This window comes from Neomonachus schauinslandi, chromosome 11, assembly GCF_002201575.2.
Source record: "Neomonachus schauinslandi chromosome 11, ASM220157v2, whole genome shotgun sequence".
Taxonomy (NCBI): domain Eukaryota; kingdom Metazoa; phylum Chordata; class Mammalia; order Carnivora; family Phocidae; genus Neomonachus; species Neomonachus schauinslandi.
Window position 1 is genome coordinate 122961 of NC_058413.1, and position 14030 is coordinate 136990.

Genomic DNA, 14030 nt, shown 5'->3' on the forward strand with positions numbered 1-14030 from the left:
GTTGCAGAAGCCGCAAGGAAGCTAGAGTGGCAGCAGTGGACTAGGGGAGGGGTTGGGGGGGGGCAAGGGATGCTGGCCGGTCGGTCCTCCAGTGAGGTGGGCACCACCATAGGCTTCGGAGCAGAAGGGTGCCTGTGGCTGTGTTAACAAGGACTGCAGAGGGCAGAGCAAAAGCACAGTGTGGACTGTGTCTATCCAAGAGGACGGCTTGACCTCGGAGGTTGCAGTGGCGATGGTGAGATCTGGCAAGTGCAGAACAACAGGACTTGTGCATTGGAAGTGGGTGTGGGGACAGAGGGGCCTGAGCAGCTGGACAGGAGGAGTCTCCTGCGGGAGGTTGCAAGAAGAGCTGGTTTTGAGGGACACGTGGAATCTGAGCGTCTCTGGCTGGGCCCAGTGGTCAGAGCACAGACGCGTGGGTCAGGCCAGGGCCAGAGAGGCAAGGAGACAGGCCCAGGGCCCAGCCCTGGAGCGTCCAGGTGGGCAGGTGGGGAAACGGGGTCTGAGAGCAGCGGCTGGGGAGAGCCGGAAGGTGGGGCCAGAGCAAAGGGAGGGACTTCTCCTGGAGGGGGACCGGCAGAGCCACCTCTCTGAAGGGGGGACACGGAAGCTCACGCAGAGACAGAGGAAGCCGAGACCGGAGAGGGGCAACCGCAAACCAAAGGCCCCCGCCCGCCTCGTATCCATCCCTGGACGCATCCTTGAGGTCAGCGTTCAAACTGTGCTCCTCCCGCAGTTGGCTGCGAGCACCTCCCGCGTGCACATCAGCAGCACCCGGTGTGCACGCGGACGCACGCGGCCCGCTCGCCTGCCCAGCTGCTCCGCCCCGGGGGTGGGGGCCCAGCTGCCCCGCCCTGCGCGGCCCTGGGGGCGGGGACCGCAAGGCCTTTCGGGGACCGGGCGGCCGCAGGCTACTTCTCCCTTTGGCCAAGGAGGGGCAGCGCCGAGCGGGCTGGAGCCTGGGGACACGCAGGGCCGCGGTGAGCCCCAGAGACCCTCCCCGGCCTGCCTCCCGGAGCTCCGGCTCCTTCCCCGCCCCGGCCCAGGGTCGCTGGCCTCCGCAACCCCCCGCCCCCACCGCCCCGGACCGCGCTCCGGCGCACACCCCAACCCTCCCCCGAGCCAGCCTTCTTGAGGACTACTGTCCGGACGACTGAGGCCTCCTCACTCCCCACTAACAGGTCGGGGCCCGTGGGGGTGCGGCTTGGAAAGAGCTGGAAGGACTCGAATTGAGGTCCTAAGGTGGGAGTTTGGGGACCCAGCTGGGTCTCTGGAGATCAGTATTAGGAGTTTGAGCATCTCTTGGCGTTGAAAGTGTTTCCTGGGTTGGCTCAAAAGTGGGGCCTGTGAAAAATCGGGCCTGCCCAGGTGGCCCACACCCTCCCCACCAGCTGTCAGAGGCATCAGCCAAGTTCGTGGGGTGGGAGGCTTAGGGCTTTAACAGACAGTCAAAAGAGGGAGGCCTAGCCAATTGTGGGGGCCACTGACTCCCCCTTTTCCAGGCCACTCTGCTGAGCAAGACTTTCCATGGAGGATGCCACTGAGGACCCCACCATATTCACTGCCCATTCTCTGCCCAGTGACCCCCGGCTCTTGGCCACCATGACCAACACATACTTGGGCACACGTGTGTATCATGACACACTGCATGTGAGCGGCGTGTACAACGGGGCTTGCAGGGACACACACCGGGCCATTCTGCCGAGTCCCCTCAATGTCCAGCTGGAGGTCCCTGCAGAGACAGGAGATCAGCTGACCAAGACCTTTGTCCTGGACACTAACACAGGTACCACCACTGTCCTGCTCCCCCCATGTGAGCCATTGTTCTAGGTGAGTGGGGGAACCAACAGCAGTCCCATCCTGACACCTTCCAACTCAGGGTGCCTGACTCACAAAGAAAAGCAGGGTTTCAGCCCTGCGGGCCTCCTGAACGGCTACAAGATTGGGGTCTTCTGTGCAACCGTAGCTCTCCAGACAGGGCAGTTGGGGCTCAGAGGGTGGATCCACCCCCCTGAGGGGCTGGTAGCTTTGTAACTGTCCTCAGTGGCCCTAAGTGGGGCATGTGAGTTGCCCTGACCCCCTCTGCCCATTCCCAGGCTCCTTTCTGCACACCCTAGAGGGCCCCAGCTTCCGGGCCTCCCAGCGCATCTACGCCCACCGCACGCTGCCTCACGTCATGGCTTTCAGTGTGTCCATCACCCGTGTGGCCGTGGGGAACTGGCCCATCACGGTGCTGCTGCGGTCAGCCTTCTCCCCAGAAAGCCCAGACCTCGACCTGCATCTGGGTCCTGACTTCCAAGGAGCCCGGTGAGGAGGGGGTCAGGGCTGGCCAGGTAGACCAAGGAGGGAGCGGGTCCCTCAGACATGGCCTCACTCTTGCAGGTGCCTTTATGGCCACACACTAACCCCGGAGCAACCTGAGGGGTCCCAGCAGGAAGTACACATGCTGTGGACACCAGTGCCCCCAGCCCTGACCCTTGGGGAAAGTGAGGAAGACCAGACCTGGGAGTTCCTGACCGTGGTGGGTGGCAGCCAGGCTGAGGCCCGAGCCTGCCTGACCGAGGCCCTGCAGCTGCAGGCAGAGGGCACTCTGTACACGGCCCACGCCCAGGCCTGGGCCCAGCTCTGGGCTGGCTGTGGCCTGGATGTGGTGGGGCCCCTGCCCCTGCGCCAGGCCTTGCGTGGCGCCCTCTACTACCTGCTCAGTGCCCTGCCCCAGCCTGGGGCCCCAGGATATACCTGCCATGGCCTCAGCCCCGGGGGCCTGTCCAATGGGAGCCGAGAGGAATGCTACTGGGGCCACGTCTTCTGGGACCAGGTATGCACCATCCCACCTTCAGCACACAGCAGCCACACATGGGGCAGCACACAGGCGTGGAGTACGCCGTGGCTGAGGGCATGGGCACGGCTGCTGTCTCTGCCCTACCAGGGATGGGGGCTGTGGCTGGGGAATCACAGAGGCCATGGCAGGAGGGAAGGCTTCCTGGAGGAGGTGGGATCTCAGCCAAAGAATGTATAGGAGTTTGGTGGAAAAGAGTGATTCAGGCAAATGGACCAGGGGGTACACACAGCAGAGCTGAGAGGGTGTGTGGCATCTGCAGGGGCAAAACGGCACCTCACCAAGGAAGAAGAGCAGCTGGAGGGGGGCCGTGAGAGCCATGGAGACTTGAACTGGGGAATGACACTAACAGAGGTGTGCTCTGGGAGGACCCTCGCAGCTGCTGAGAGGAGCGTGGGTGGAAGAGGCTGAGGCCTCGGACAGGAGTGGGAGCCAGGAGAGACTGGGACTTGGTGTCCGCTGAGCGTGGGGCGGGCCCGGGATGCTACCCCTCTTCATCAGATGCCTCCAGAAGCCAGTGCTGTGGCCCACTCTGGTGAGGCGGAGTCACTCACTCCAGCTCAGGCAGCTAGTGAGCAGTGGTGCTCCACGCGCAGCTTCCAGCCTGAGCTGCCGGGGGACCCAGATGCCTGCTGGGGAGGTGAAGCACTGGGCTGGGGGCCAGACCCGAGGAGCATCTAGTCTGGAGACCGGGACGTGGGGTGGGCAGGTGTGGAGGGCCCAGGATGGACGCGGGGGGGCAGCAGAGGGAGAAGCTGGAAGGCGACAGAGGGGCACTCAGGGAGGCAGCATGAGCAGCACCGGCTCTGGCCAAGGCAGAACGTGGGCAGGCAGGCGAGAGAGAAGGGTGTGAGAGCTCCCGAACAAGGGGCCCTTCCTTGCTCTCAGGATCTCTGGATGTTCCCGAACATCCTGATGTTCCACCCAGAGGCCGCCAGGGCCCTCCTGGAGTACCGCGTCCGGACGCTGGGTGGGGCCAAAGACAACGCCCAGAAGCTGGGTTACCAGGTGAGGGACCTGGGCACGCCCCCTGCAGAGCCCCTTGAAGGGCCTGATGTCCCCACATCCCTCCTAGGCCTGCACCCATCTCCTCAGGTTCCTCTCTGGGTGGGGCTGGGATTCCTGGATTCTTATAGGGGCTCAGCAGCGTCCCCCAGCCTGCGCTGTACAGGTAAGAACAACAGCCTCACTGGGGCCCAGCTGGCGTCCCCCGCTACCTTGGCCCAGGGTCAACACACGGTGGAAGCTGGGCAGAAGCCGCCTGGGCTATGATGGGGACACATGGTGGGCACTCTGAGCCTGCAGGTCCCCATGAGGGCACCCAGACACTCGGTGCCCCCACCTCTGTCCTCCATGGCTGAAGGCTGGGAGCATTGGGAAAAGGGTGGGCTACACCCGTGCCCCAACCCCCAGAATAGTCAGGTCTGCTCCATGCCCCCCAACCCGTCAGGGAGCCAAGTTCGCCTGGGAGAGTGCAGGTTCTGGTCTGGAGGTGTGCCCTGAGGACATTTATGGGACCCAGGAAATTCATATAAATGGAGCTGTGGTGTTGGCCTTCCAGCTGTACTACCACACCACCCAGGTGAGGTGTCACCATGCCCACCAGGTATGACCACCCACCTGACATGGCCATGCTCCCCTACCCCCACCATGACTTCCTATCTGGGGCCAGGCCTTCACTTCTGGGCACTCAGAAGGGTGGGCACTGACAAGAAATGTAGTAACCAATGAGAACTACGGTCACTGGCAGCATGGTCCCTGTCCCATCCTCTCCTGCTCCCCCAGGACCTGCAGCTCTTCCAAGAAGCTGGTGGCTGGGATGTGGTCAGGGATGTGGCTGAGTTTTGGTGCAGCCGTGTGGAGTGGAGCCCTGAGGAGGAAAAGTACCACCTGAAAGGTGAGGGCACGAGGAGGGCGGGATAGTCATGGGGAAGGGGGCTGGTCATAGGGGAGGGCCAGTGGTAGAGGGGAGAGGCATGGACAGCTGTGGCCGGGAGAGTAGGTGGCCACAAGTTGGTGGGGCAGGTGGATGCTCCTCAGTTCAGCATGTGATCTTTGGCACCTGATGTTGCCAGCCCCACACTGGCTACTGGCATCAGGGGCAGGTCCCTAGGACCCTGCACTAAGCACCATCTTGCACTTGTCTGCCCAGGAGTCATGCCTCCCGACGAATACCATTCAGGGGTCAACAACTCCGTGTACACCAACGTCCTGGTCCAGAACAGGTCAGACCCAAGACCCCTGCCCATACTGCCACCATGCAAAGGGCCAGCAGGGAGGGCTGGGGCTATAGCCCCCCTCTCCCTTCCTCCGCCCCTAGCCTGCGCTTTGCTGCTGCTCTGGCCCGGGACCTGGGTCAGCCTGTCCCCAGCGAATGGCTGGCAGTGGCTGATAAGATCAAGGTGCCCTTTGACCCAATGCGGAACTTCCACCCTGAGTTTGATGGGTACCAGCCTGGTGAGTGTACTCAGAGCTGCTTCAGGGCCCCTTCACCCCTCCAACAGGACCTATGTCCACCCTGAATGTCCCCTACCTGATAGAGCAGCTCCCCCTTCCTGCTCCCTCCCCCGTTGGCAGCACCTGTCCCTCCCCAGGAGAGGAGGTGAAGCAGGCAGACGTTGTGCTCCTGGGATACCCCATCCCTTTCCACCTGAGTCCTCACATTCGCAGGAAAAACCTGGAGATTTATGAGGCTGTGACGTCCCCAAAGGGTCCTGCCATGACCTGGGTAAGGAAACTGCAGGGGTGTGGGGTGGCGGTCCTCACAGCAGCCCCAGCCCTGCCCCACTAGCCTCAGTCTCCCCTCCCCATGCAGTGGGCTATGCCCCAGCATGTCCTCTGACCTCTGACCCCAGAGCATGTTTGCTGTGGGCTGGATGGAGCTGAAGGACCCCTGGCGGGCGCGGGACCTCCTGGAAAGGAGCTTTGCCAACATAGCTGAGCCATTCAAGGTAGCCTGGTCTCGGTATCAGCTCTCACGCTGACCACACCTGCCTCCCGTTCCGGCCCCTGGTTGGTAGGAGTGGGAGCCCAGCCTCAGGGGGAGTCATAGCAGGGTCAGGTCCCTGGTGACTCCTGCCTGACCTCGGGCCCTGCCCTTGGGAGCAGGGCCAGCAGCCTCATGGGGGCCCGTATCCTGGGAGTCCGGGCACTAACTTTCTGGCCACGTGCAGGTGTGGACAGAGAATGCAGATGGATCGGGCGCTGTGAACTTCCTGACCGGCATGGGGGGCTTCGTGCAAGCGGCGCTCTTTGGATTCACAGGGTTCAGGTGAGTATAGGCCCAACAGAGAGCAGTCACATGCCCCCCCACTTCCTGCTCTCATGAACGTCTCCCCTCCCCCCAGGATCACCAGGGCTGGCGTGACCTTCGACCCCATGTGTCTGGCAGGGGTCTCTGAAGTGTGCATCTATGGCATCTCCTACCAGGGGAGCAAGCTTGACTTCTCCTTCTCCGAGGGCTCTGTGACAATTGAGGTCAAAGCCCAGGCAGGACCCTGGGCCCCCCTGCTGGAGGCTGAGCTGTGGCCGACACACACCCGACTCCCCCTGTTCCCAGGTAGGCAACCACCCCCAGACTCACCCAGGGGTCTGGGGCAGGTGAACCCCCCAGGGTAGCCCCCTAGGTATGTGCCCCCACTCCAGATGCCCCCCTCTCCCTGCAGGGCACAAAGTCTCCTTTCCCTCGTCAGCTGGACGGATACAAAGGTCACTCCCAGAGGCAGCAAGTTCTGCTCCAAGAGTTTCCTAGGAGAATTTTTTGAAGACGTTAAACACCTGCCCCAGAACCCACAGACCCCTTGTGGGACACTGTTGGGTCCTCCAGCCCCACCAGTGTCCTCACCCTGGGGCTGTCCTGGGCACTGCACCTGAACATCCAGGGCTTCAGGGATGTCTCTGGGTCCTCCCATCTGGCCTCCCTCTGTGGGTACCCCCCAGCTGGCTGCATCCACCCCTCCTCAACACCCTCCCAGCCTGCTGACCTCCTCCCTCCTGCCCACTCTCCAGCCAGCAGCCAGGCTCACAGGCTCCAGGGAAAGTCTGAATTTGTTGGCCCAAAGTTCAAGGTGGTCTGCCTCTAGCCTGAGCCCCTCCCCAGCCTAAACCTCCATGGACTGCAGCTTCCCCATGGCCTCACACTCAGCCACATCTGTGCCTGCCTTTCTGGGCTGGCACCTGCACATGTACCCTTTCCCGGGACACCACAATGTGGGGCCGGGGTGTGGCCGACAACTCTGCTGAGAAGGCAGACACAGGTGCAAGCCTCCATGTGGAGGATGGCAGGGGTGAGGGCATGAGGCAGGACGTTGGTCCCCTGTGGAATTTCTGGGGACTGTCTCAGTTACAGACCAAAATGGAACTTCGTGTGTCACACGGATGAGGTCAGGCTCAGCTGAATCCAGGTGCACTCAGCATCCTCAGTCTGTGGCTCCTCCAGCCTCTGGGCCATTTCAGTGAGGTTGGACAGTCCCCGTCACAGGTTTTTCCTCAGCCAAGAAGAGAGGGAGGTGGGGTGCAGAACAAGACCCTGCACCTTTCTTCTGACCTGCCAGAAGGACTGGGGCCAAGGGTGCATGGGTTCAAGGCCACTGGCCTAGGCCCATCTGTCCTAACAGGCTGCCTGTCCTCCTGGGGCCTCAGCCCCTCGGCTGGCACATCCAACTTGGGTCCTTGGGGGTTTCTCAAGAATGAGGTGAGATGGTACCTGCTGCCAAAATTTTGGTGAGAACCATGCCACCTACACCAGGTCTGCCTGAGAAATTAAAATTCCATGCTGAGAAAAGTCTGTCTGCCATAAGGAGACTCCTTCCTTCTGAAAGTGAGGGCTGCCTAATGGATGGGGTCAGGTCAGGAAGTGCAATAATGCGCCCATATAGAGCAAGCAGTGGGCCTGCCACCCTCCTTCACTCTGGCAACCCCCTCTTCTCTCTCTGTTCTGGGTGGAGAGGTAGTCCAAGTTCTCCAGGCAGCAGACACCAGGCATACAAGCTGTGATGGAGTGGGGAAGGAGGGTGGGTGGAGGTGTCAGGGATCCTAAGGCTTGTCTCCGGGTTACTGTGGGGAGCAGCATGTGGGAAGAAGGATGGCTTCCAAGAGAGCACAACCAGCCAAGCTGCAGATCAGCATGGATGTCACTGCTGGTCCCCAAGAGCATGTGGCCCCAGAGACTGGAGCCAGCACCTTGCCCAGGTGCCCACCGGCTCCCCCCGCAGCTGCTGGACATGTGGCAAAGGCTGAGGCAGACCTGCTAAAGCAGGGCGTGGTGGCTGGGCCTATCCCAGTAGCGCAGAGGCTCATTTTCGCAGCCCTGGAGCCAGATGTAGGCACAGACATCGGGGGGGGGGGGGGGGCGGGTGGCCCTGTACGCACAGGACTGGTACGGCCTGACGCTTCCTGCATGTACGCGCCACGTACGTGTGCCTCTGGACGCGTAGTGCGGTGACCCTCCGAGGGGGCTGTGGCAGGGTGGCACGCACGTGTGCTGGCATGGCTGGTCAGGGGTCTGTAGTAGAGCCAACTGCCTAAACTGGATCGGGGTCCCTCAGCCTGCCCCGGAGACAGCCTGGGATGAGGAGGGCTGCTGGTAACGTTCCCCCACGCCTGTCTGGACCACACACTCTGTGTCCTCAGCACCTGGGCACAGGCCAGGCAATCTCTGTTCCCCTCACCAAATGTGGGGACTAGCAGACCATCCCATGCCTGGGGACATGTACCTGGTCGCACACAAGCTGATCCCCACTTCTGACCTGTGCATCCAGCGCAGGTGGTTCCCTTCTTGGGCCAAACCTGGAGCTCAGGGTTGGCATGTTGTATCCGTCCTGGTCCAAGTACTGGCACACTCCAACGTGGGACCAGCACCCGGCATGGGCCAGTGCCCCATCTCCATCCCCAGGCCCCAGGCAGCACACACCCCTACCTGCAGGGGCTGGCTTGGGGCAGCACACACTCCAGCGTAGGGCTGGGATGCTGTTGATATGTGGCCAGGATACCATCTCTACCATCTCTCCTGTGGAGACAGGCCAGCTTTTGGCTGTCACAGAAGAGGGGGGTATTCTGAGGCTCCAAGTACAGCAGCTAGACAGACCCCCACACCCAGCCCAGGCAGATGGGTAGGCAAGGGGTGCTCTCTGGGTGGGGTGCTCAAAAGCCTGGACCGCCCTGCAGTTAAAGCCCCTGCAATTAGCCTGCCCTGTCATTGGATCAGCCACAGGGAGGCCTAAGGGACCTCATCCCCAACCACACAGGGTGTGTGCATGGATTTAGCAACCCCCCTCTCTGCCAGGCTCTGCTGGTTTCCGGGAAGGGGGAGAGTGGTGCACAAGGAAGGTAGAATGATACGAGGACGTGTACCCAGCACCAAGGATGCTCAGAAAGTGTCCTCACCCCCCGGTGTTCACCCTCTGCCCAACTGCACATATGTGTGTGAGGTTTGTGTGCATGGTTGATAGAAGGGTCACGCCTGTGTGCTCATGTGTCTGTGTCCAGCCTCACTGACCCAGGAGAGAGGGAACGCACGGTGGGGACTGAAATTTCTCAAAACTAAAGGAATGCAGGAGTCATAGGGACAGACAGAATGACCCAAAGAAGGAGGCTGGCACTCGCCTGACCCACTGACAGAAACATGCAGGGTGAGGACAAGCGATATCCTCCTAGGGGCTCCCACTTAACACAAGTGCACACACAGATGGGGAAGGGCACACATGTTCTGGAAGAGAGGCCACTAAACCACAGTGCCCAGCAGGGCAGCAGAGATCAAAAGCCTGAGTTCCCAGACTTCAGTCTAAAATACTCAGGCGCCTCCACCCCAGAAGCCACAAGCCACCCAGTGCCTGAGTGAAGGCGACAGTCGGGGCACGGCCCAGCAGACAGAACGGGTCATCCTACCGTCATGCTGGGGTCAGTCCAGGGGAGCCCCTAGGGTGGGTGGTTCCTCTCAGGAAGAAACCCTCTGCCAGCCCAGCAAAAAGCCCAGGAGGCACTTTCTGGAACCAGGTGCTTTTAATTGTGAAACTAAGGCTGAGTGAGTCTGGTGAGTGAGGAGGGAGGGTCCAGCCTGGGTACAAGGAGTTAGGGGAGCGGGGACCATCAAGGTTGCAGTTGAGGCCATTGGGGTCCAAATAAGGGATCTTCAGGGTCAGCATTAGGTGCCCAGGCTGGGGTGGGAGGGGCAGCCATCAGGTCCTGTGGTGGAGTTGGGGTTCCAGGGGGTCAGGGTAGAGTCCCTGGAGCAGTGCCCTGGGGGTTAGTACTGGGGTCAGGGTCCGCGGGTCAGGATGCAGACGAGGCGCAGCCTGTCAGTCATAGTCCGAGTCGTCGAACTTGGTGCTAAAGAAGGCGGCAGAGTCCTTGGCCAGCCGGGACAGGTGCAGAGCCCCGGTCACCACCAGCGCCAGGAGAAGCAGAGGCAGCACCAACGCCCACATCGTGGCCAGGATGTTGTAGCACTTGGCTTTGGAGCCCAAACGCCCGGCTGCCTCCAGGTCTCCAGCCACCTTCTGGTCTCGGGCCTGTGGACCAGTGGTAGGGCCAGGTCTCTACATACACTGGGGGCCCTGCCTCCTCCCACTCCAGCTGTGGACTCAGAGACCAACCTGGGCCAGCATCAGCCTCCAAGGACCCTCTGTGGGTGGAGAGTCCTGGAGTGCTGAGGACCCCAAGGAGCTGAAGCCAGAGGGGCTTTGGTCATAGGAGCCCCCAGCATGTGAAAAGCCATTTGATGAAAAAGACCCCCTTGGGTAACCCCCCACCAACTCTGTGCTCTTCTGGAGGGACTAGACCCCCCCACTAAGGACAGTACCCCTGCCTCAATGGAGAAGCCCTCATGAGGTGAAGAGCTTGTCCACCGCCTGGCTAACGGAGTGGCCTTCTCACAGGCATCGCCCCTTGGAGAGGCCCTCCCGCCACAAGCCTCTCAGGCCCTCTGGACAAGCAACGCCCCCACCCCCGTCCGGAAAGACCCCCGCCCGCCCACCTTGATGGAGTAGGCCAGCGCCAGGAAGCCGAGGCAGCACACGTTCAGGTAGAGGGTGCTGAACACCGACCAGATCAAGTGGTCTCGAGGTGGGGGTCTCGGCGCCCCCAGAGTGAGGGCCGTGTGGGCGGCGCCGTCTGCCTTGCGGGGCGTCGGGGCCCGGGGATCCTCGCGGGGGTACGACGTGTCCATGGGTTCCAGCGCCGTCTCCTCCTCGCTCGGGCTCCCGCTTCGAGGGTGGGCGCCCGGGGCCGCTTATAGCCCCGCCGCCGCCCTCCCGCAGCCCGGCCCGGCGCCGCCCGCTAAATATAACGACAAATTACAGCCCTGCGCCGCGGAGAGCGCGGCCCCGTCCCGCCCCGCCGCGACGCCCCCCGCCCCCCGCCGCGCGAGCCCCTCCCCGGCCCCGGGAGTCCCCGCCGGCAGGCGGCTGGGGCGAGGGGAAGGGGCGTGCGCTGGCTGCAGACTGCCCACCCGAGCCCCTGCCCCGCGGCCAAAAGGAGTCCTCGGGGCTGTGGGTGGGGGCGTGTCGCCTCGGCTGCGGAGAAGGGCTGGAGACCCCCCGGGCTTGGGCTCCATCCCCAGAACCCAGAGTTCGGGTTCTGCCAGGGATCTCCTCGGCTCACCAGCGGCCGGCCTTGGCACTCCAGAAGTCCCTGCCCATGTGCTGGCGGGAGGAGACCGGCCACAGCAGGACGGAAACGGGGCTGTGGCACTGTAGGGGGTTCGCCAGAGGAGACCCCAACACCATTGCTGCTAGGTGCTGCAGTGAGCTCTCCGTGATCTGCTAGGGAGCCCGCCCTCCTCCCTCGTGGGTAGACAGCTGCTTCTCAGCCCCCTTGGCTGGTTACTCCTGCCCTCCCAAATCCTCAGAGGTTTGGAAGGATGAGCTTAGGGCTCTGTTTTGGGCTCCCTCTGGAGCGTCCAGCAACCCCTTGGCTGTAAATGCTACCTATGTGCCAATAACGGATATTTACAACAAAGGGCCAGACTTCACTGAACCCCAGACTCATACCTAAGTACCTACTCTGGCAGAAGGGCTCCCAGGGTCTCCAACCTAACTTTTCCACAAGACCTCAGGTTCCTGTCCCCCAACCTCCTGTCTTCATCAGTTGGGGTTGTTATAAAAAGTACCATAGATTGGGTGGCTCATAAACAATAGAAATTTATTTCTCACAGATCTGGAAGCAGGAAGTCAGATCGGGGAGCCATCGCGGACAGGTTCCGGTGAGACCCTCTTCCTGGCTGCATATGGCTAACTTCTCACTGTGTGCTCACATATTGGAAGGGGCTAGGGAGCTCTGTGGGTCTCTGTGATAACAGCACTAATTCTCCCATGAGGCTCCACCCTCATGACCCAATTACCTCCCAAAGCCCCCACTTCCTACTACCATCACTTTGGGCATTAAGATTTCAAGATACAAATTTTGGAGGACACGAACCAGGGGCCCCACTGAGAGTTTGACTTGGGCCTGCCATGATTCCTTGGACCCATTGTGCCCCACCAGAAAGAGGGGCCAGGTTGATGTTTTGCCTGTTGAGATACTGTGATATGGTGATTTATATTAAGAAATATATATTTCGGGGGCACCTGGGTGGCTCAGTTGTTAAGCATCTGCCTTCGGCTCAGGTCATGATCCCAGGGTACTGGGATCAAGCCCCACGTCTGGCTCCCTGCTCGGCGGGAAGCCTGCTTCTCCCTCTCCCACTCCTCCTGCTTCTGTTCCCTCTCTCGCTGTCTCTCTCTGTCAAATAAATAAATAAAATCTTTAAAAAAAAAAAAAAAAGAAATATGTATTTTGACATCCCTGTTTCTGGCACAGGACCCCTAAAACCTTTGGCATTTCTGAAGTGATAAAGGTGTCTTTTGTTATGTTAATGAGGTGACTTCTGGACCCTCACCTAAGGATGGGGGCTGGCTGCCAGGACAGCCAACCAAGGGATTAGAGGGTCAGTTCTGTCCCACTCTCTGACCTCCGGGGATGGCAGCGGGGCTGAAGGTTGAGTTCAATCGCCAAAGGCCAATGAGTCAGTCATGGCTAAGTAATGAAGCCTCCATAAAACCCAAAGGACAAGGTTTTGAGAACTTCTGGGTTGGGGAACACGTGGAGATCCGGGGACAGTGGTGTGCCTGGAACGGCCATGTACATTTCCCCAGACCTCACCCTGGGCACCTCTCCCATCTGGCTGTTCCTGACTTGGATCCTTTGGTAATCAGCTGGGGATCTAGTTAAGTAAAATGTTTCTCTGAGTTCTGTGAGCCGCTCTGGTGAATGAATAGAACTGAGAAGTCATGGGAACCTTGGATTTACAGCCACTCAGTCAGAGGCCCAGGTGACAACCCTGACTTGTGACTGGCACCTGAAGTGGGGGCAGTCTCGTAAAACTAAGCCCTTAACCTGTGGGATCTGACATTATTTCTAAGTAGGTGGTGAACACCCTGCTGGTGTCCAACATTTCCTTAGTGTTGTCTGGGCAGTCCCCCACACATTGGAATTGGGTTGTTAACCTTAAAAATAAAACTGACAGTTATTTTACCAGGAAAGGGGGTTTATTTGGGAATAGCAGAAAATCACAATTCTGGAAAAGGAAGCTACGGCAAAACCATATATAAGTCCCGAAACATAAAAAACCAAGCTCTTTTATGGGAGGGGGTGGAGTTGGGAGGGCTGTTGTAAACTAGAAGTCCATTGGAGTGAACTGGGAGTGGCAAGTGTACTGGCTTCTCATTGGTTGGACTGTGATCATCTCTCATTGGCTGGACTCTACTGTCCTTGGCTGAGCTGTGCTCTCATTGGCAGAGCTATAACTAGCTCTCATTGGCTGGGCTCTGACTAGCTTTTACTGGCAGGCTGGGCTGTGACTAGCTCTTATTGGCTGAGCTGTGCTCTCATTGGCTGGGCTCTGCTCTCATTGGCTGGGCTCTGCTCTTATTGGCTGGGCTGTCCGAATGGAAGGAACCCCTCCTTCTTCCTCCGGCGCAGTGAAGCCCAGGGTTCTTCCCGCTGGGAATGCAGAGGGCTGCGAGGAGGGAGTGGTGGGCGGGAGAGCTCGCCCTGCTGGCCTCCACTGCGTGTTAGTCCACGGGTTCCAGGAACCGAAGTTACATACTGAGCTGGGCCTTGAGTCCATCAGTCCCCTAAGCTTCCTGGCTGCGGGTCAGTCAGGCCCAGACATGGAGAAGGCATCCCAGCGCTGCAGGGGCGGCAGGACGCGGAC

General features: G+C 60.4%; 2 protein-coding genes across 2 annotated transcripts; one reads left to right on the forward strand and one right to left on the reverse strand.

Annotated features, from left to right (window-relative positions):
* Positions 1–890: 890 nt before the first annotated feature.
* Positions 891–6662, forward strand: PGGHG (protein-glucosylgalactosylhydroxylysine glucosidase). Its single transcript, XM_021692186.1, has 14 exons — positions 891–980; positions 1503–1786; positions 2097–2307; positions 2383–2818; positions 3728–3847; positions 4290–4421; positions 4625–4736; positions 4992–5064; positions 5160–5296; positions 5434–5567; positions 5695–5790; positions 6013–6110; positions 6187–6398; positions 6505–6662. Exons 2-14 carry the CDS (start codon positions 1528–1530, stop codon positions 6588–6590), a joined length of 2106 nt encoding a protein of 701 aa, XP_021547861.1. The 5' UTR covers positions 891–980; positions 1503–1527; the 3' UTR covers positions 6591–6662.
* Positions 6663–9837: 3175 nt separating this feature from the next.
* Positions 9838–11042, reverse strand: IFITM5 (interferon induced transmembrane protein 5). The gene is made up of 2 exons (XM_021692190.1): positions 10812–11042; positions 9838–10347 (listed from the first exon to the last, which is right to left on the reverse strand). The coding sequence occupies exons 1-2, from the start codon at positions 11001–11003 to the stop codon at positions 10135–10137; spliced, it is 405 nt and encodes a 134-aa protein (XP_021547865.1). The 5' UTR covers positions 11004–11042; the 3' UTR covers positions 9838–10134.
* Positions 11043–14030: the final 2988 nt, after the last annotated feature.